The 2,933-nt window shown below is 50.1% G+C and overlaps 1 protein-coding gene across 2 annotated transcripts; it reads left to right on the top strand.

Moving 5' to 3' along the window:
- Positions 1–1,423: 1,423 nt before the first annotated feature.
- On the top strand, positions 1,424–2,691 carry LOC112886269. 2 transcript variants are annotated; one of them, XM_025952109.1, is made up of 2 exons: positions 1,424–2,206; positions 2,329–2,691. In XM_025952109.1, the coding sequence occupies exons 1-2, from the start codon at positions 1,515–1,517 to the stop codon at positions 2,372–2,374; spliced, it is 738 nt and encodes a 245-aa protein (XP_025807894.1). In that variant the 5' UTR covers positions 1,424–1,514; the 3' UTR covers positions 2,375–2,691. The 2 variants fall into 2 exon arrangements, with proteins under 2 accessions (XP_025807894.1, XP_025807893.1); XM_025952108.1 differs by having other exon boundaries at positions 1,444–2,216.
- The last annotated feature ends 242 nt before the right edge of the window (positions 2,692–2,933 follow it).

Genomic DNA, 2,933 nt, shown 5'->3' on the forward strand with positions numbered 1-2,933 from the left:
CACATGTATTTGCTTCTTTTGGTTACTTTGTTCGACGTGTAGGTATACGTGTTGCTGGGCAACCAGGAGTACGGGTTTTGTAGTCGCGCTACAGACGTACGTCCTGCACTTTGGAAGTGCGTATGTCCTGCAGTCGCTTGTGGTGGATCTGATCCACGAGTCGGAATGAAAGGCAAACGGTTGCTTCGGAATGACCCTTTGGTGTTCCAAGCGTTTGTGTGTTAGGTTTATCCTTGCAAGGTTTGAATCTCGATTCAGGAATCGTCCGCCTCTCACGATGAATGAGACTGCTTACTCCCTTTACCACATAGAGTAACAAGAACAACTTTGTGATTATGAAAGATGATATTTGGTTAAAGATTCTAGCATGTTTGAGTAGTTATAGGTGCTTACCTAGAATGGTTAATCCACTAGAACCTGAAAGCTAAAAGTTGAAAGTAAGGATCTACTCTTTGTTGCTTTTCAGCTGAAAACTCTACCCAAAGCTAAAAGCCTTTATAAGTCTAGTTACATGGCTAAGTATACCATGAGACGGGTAAGCCTTGCGGAGTATTAGTATACTCAGCCTTGCTAGTTATATGTTTTTCAGGTAATGCCTTTGAAGACTCTACTCTTCCCCAATCTTGGCCCTGTGCTCTTCCAGATGGTTGGTCCGCGGAATAGGATCCGTCCCCGGGCAACACTGATGATATCAAGTGATGTCGTGCCCGAGCTTAACATGGTATCCGTCTGGACGACGTGTTAGGAATCGTCGCGTATGTTTTCCGCTGCTAAGAACCTTAACTTTAACAGTTGTAATGTTTTCTCTAGATTTGAAATTTCATACTGCTTTTAGAATTCTTGTAATGTAATTTCCTGTGATGTAACATATGATGGTGACTGTATCTCTGGACTCACCTTCGTGTGAGGTAACTTTATTGATCCTGTGTATCGGTGGTTTATCGAGACGTTACCTGACAGGCCAAGCGATTATACCGTTTGAAGCACGTTAGAGCCAAGGGATTATACCGTTTGAAGCACGTTGGAGCCCTTGGAAGTGGACTCGCGTACTTGAGTCGGTATAATTCAGATTGGTTCTGCCACAATTTCTCCAACCTACGCCTTGCGTCTTGCTTGCAGACGACATCAGTGTCCCCCTCCTTAAACCATGTGTTCCGCGTCCTAAGTCCTAACAATGCTTTTAAGCCCAAGGGCATTATTGTCCAGGCCTCGACGAACCTCATTGAACGTAATGAGACATCACTTTAATTGCCTAATGCGTAGAGCATATTGTAATGTGACTTTACAAGATATTTGACTTATTTTCTACCACTGGAGGCTGTGTACTACTCTGCACGTTTGGGGGGAGACAGAGAATACCATTCCCTTGCAAATTGTGGCGGCAACCTATAGTGGGGCGTGGCGGCGGCGCCCACACCACATCAAGATGCTGGCTCACCGCGCCGTCGATTAATTAAATCAAATCAGCTTATATATAGGTGGCAGCCGAAAAATGTAGTCTTTGAGGTCCTAAGATGGCAGCCACCGGCGCCGGCACCACGCCGAGCACTGTTCTGACCATGAAGCTGCTCGTGGACTCCAGGCCGCTGCGCCGGCGCGTTGTGTTCGCGGAGGCTGGCAAAGACACAGTCGACTTCCTCTTCTCCCTCCTTGCCATGCCGGCCGGCACGGCGGTGAAGCTGCTGGGGAAGGAATCCATGGCCGGCTGCATGGGGAACCTCTACGGCAGCGGCGAGAAGCTCGACGACGCCTACGTCCACCCCGACGCGGCCAACAAGGACGCGGTCCTCTGCGCCACCGTGCCGACGTCCCCTGCGGCGGCGGGGCCCAACAGCTCCCTCCTCTTCCGCCTGCCGCCGGAGCCTACACCGGTTCCGGCCCCGGCACCGAGGAGGCTCTTCGTCTGCGGCAGCAACTACAACAACTGCCGCGGCTACGTGACGGAGGTGAGAGGCACTCGCTGCCCGAACTGCTCCAACCAGATCACCGCGGACGCCAAGCTCGTTGGGTTGCCGCCGGCGCCGCCGCCACCGGTGCCTGCCCGAGAAGCGACGAGGAGAGGGTTCGTGCAGGGCGGCGCCGTGACGTACACGGTGACGGACGACCTGGTGATCTCGCCCATGTCGAACGTCTCCAGCATCGCGCTGCTCAACGCCTGTGCCGTGAGGGATCTCGGGGCGCTCCAGGAAAGGACCGTGCAGATCGGGTACAAGGAGGTGGCTGCGTTTTCAACATTTCAGTTGATTCTTTTTCTCTCGATGAGATGATGAGTTATCTGCACTATGTTCTACGCATACTCACTGATCGATGCCGATGATGCTTTTGCAGGGTTTGGAGATTCTCAGAGCCTCGCTGCAGTCCAAGACTGTGCTGACTGATGTTTTCCTTGGCAAGAAGCCGCCTTCAATGAACAACGGCCGGAGTACCACCTTGAGCAGCGGAAGAAGACATGAGTCTCTAACCTGGCGTGCGTGAGCAGCTACAAGTCTCGACTCTTGATGTGGCGTGATAAGCTTTCCTTGGGTTGCCTCGTCGTGTAATTTGTGGGTGCACGCAGTAGTGCTGTACATGGATGTTTGTTAGATCGAGCTAGTACAGCCATGTTCTTATATATATCGATGATCACAAGTATAAGTCAAACGAGTACGCTTAAGGGAATAATTAATATCATAAACTATTATTGCTTGCCCATTCGTTTTGGATGAAGATATCTACGGCGACGACCTCGAATGTCTTACTTGCCAAATAGATGGTCTTTCTTATATCCTCATGCTACAATAGGGATAAAAAAACACAGCTAATATGCCCCCTGGAAGGCTGGAAACGGCCTGCATAAATGAAGAGAATTATTTTTTTTCTTAAAACCAAGTTATACGTGTACACCACATCACCCACGTAAGAGCTGCAATCCCCACAAATATTACTTGGTGGCG

The sequence above is a fragment of the Panicum hallii genome, chromosome 3 (genome assembly GCF_002211085.1).
Source record: "Panicum hallii strain FIL2 chromosome 3, PHallii_v3.1, whole genome shotgun sequence".
NCBI lineage: Eukaryota > Viridiplantae > Streptophyta > Magnoliopsida > Poales > Poaceae > Panicum > Panicum hallii.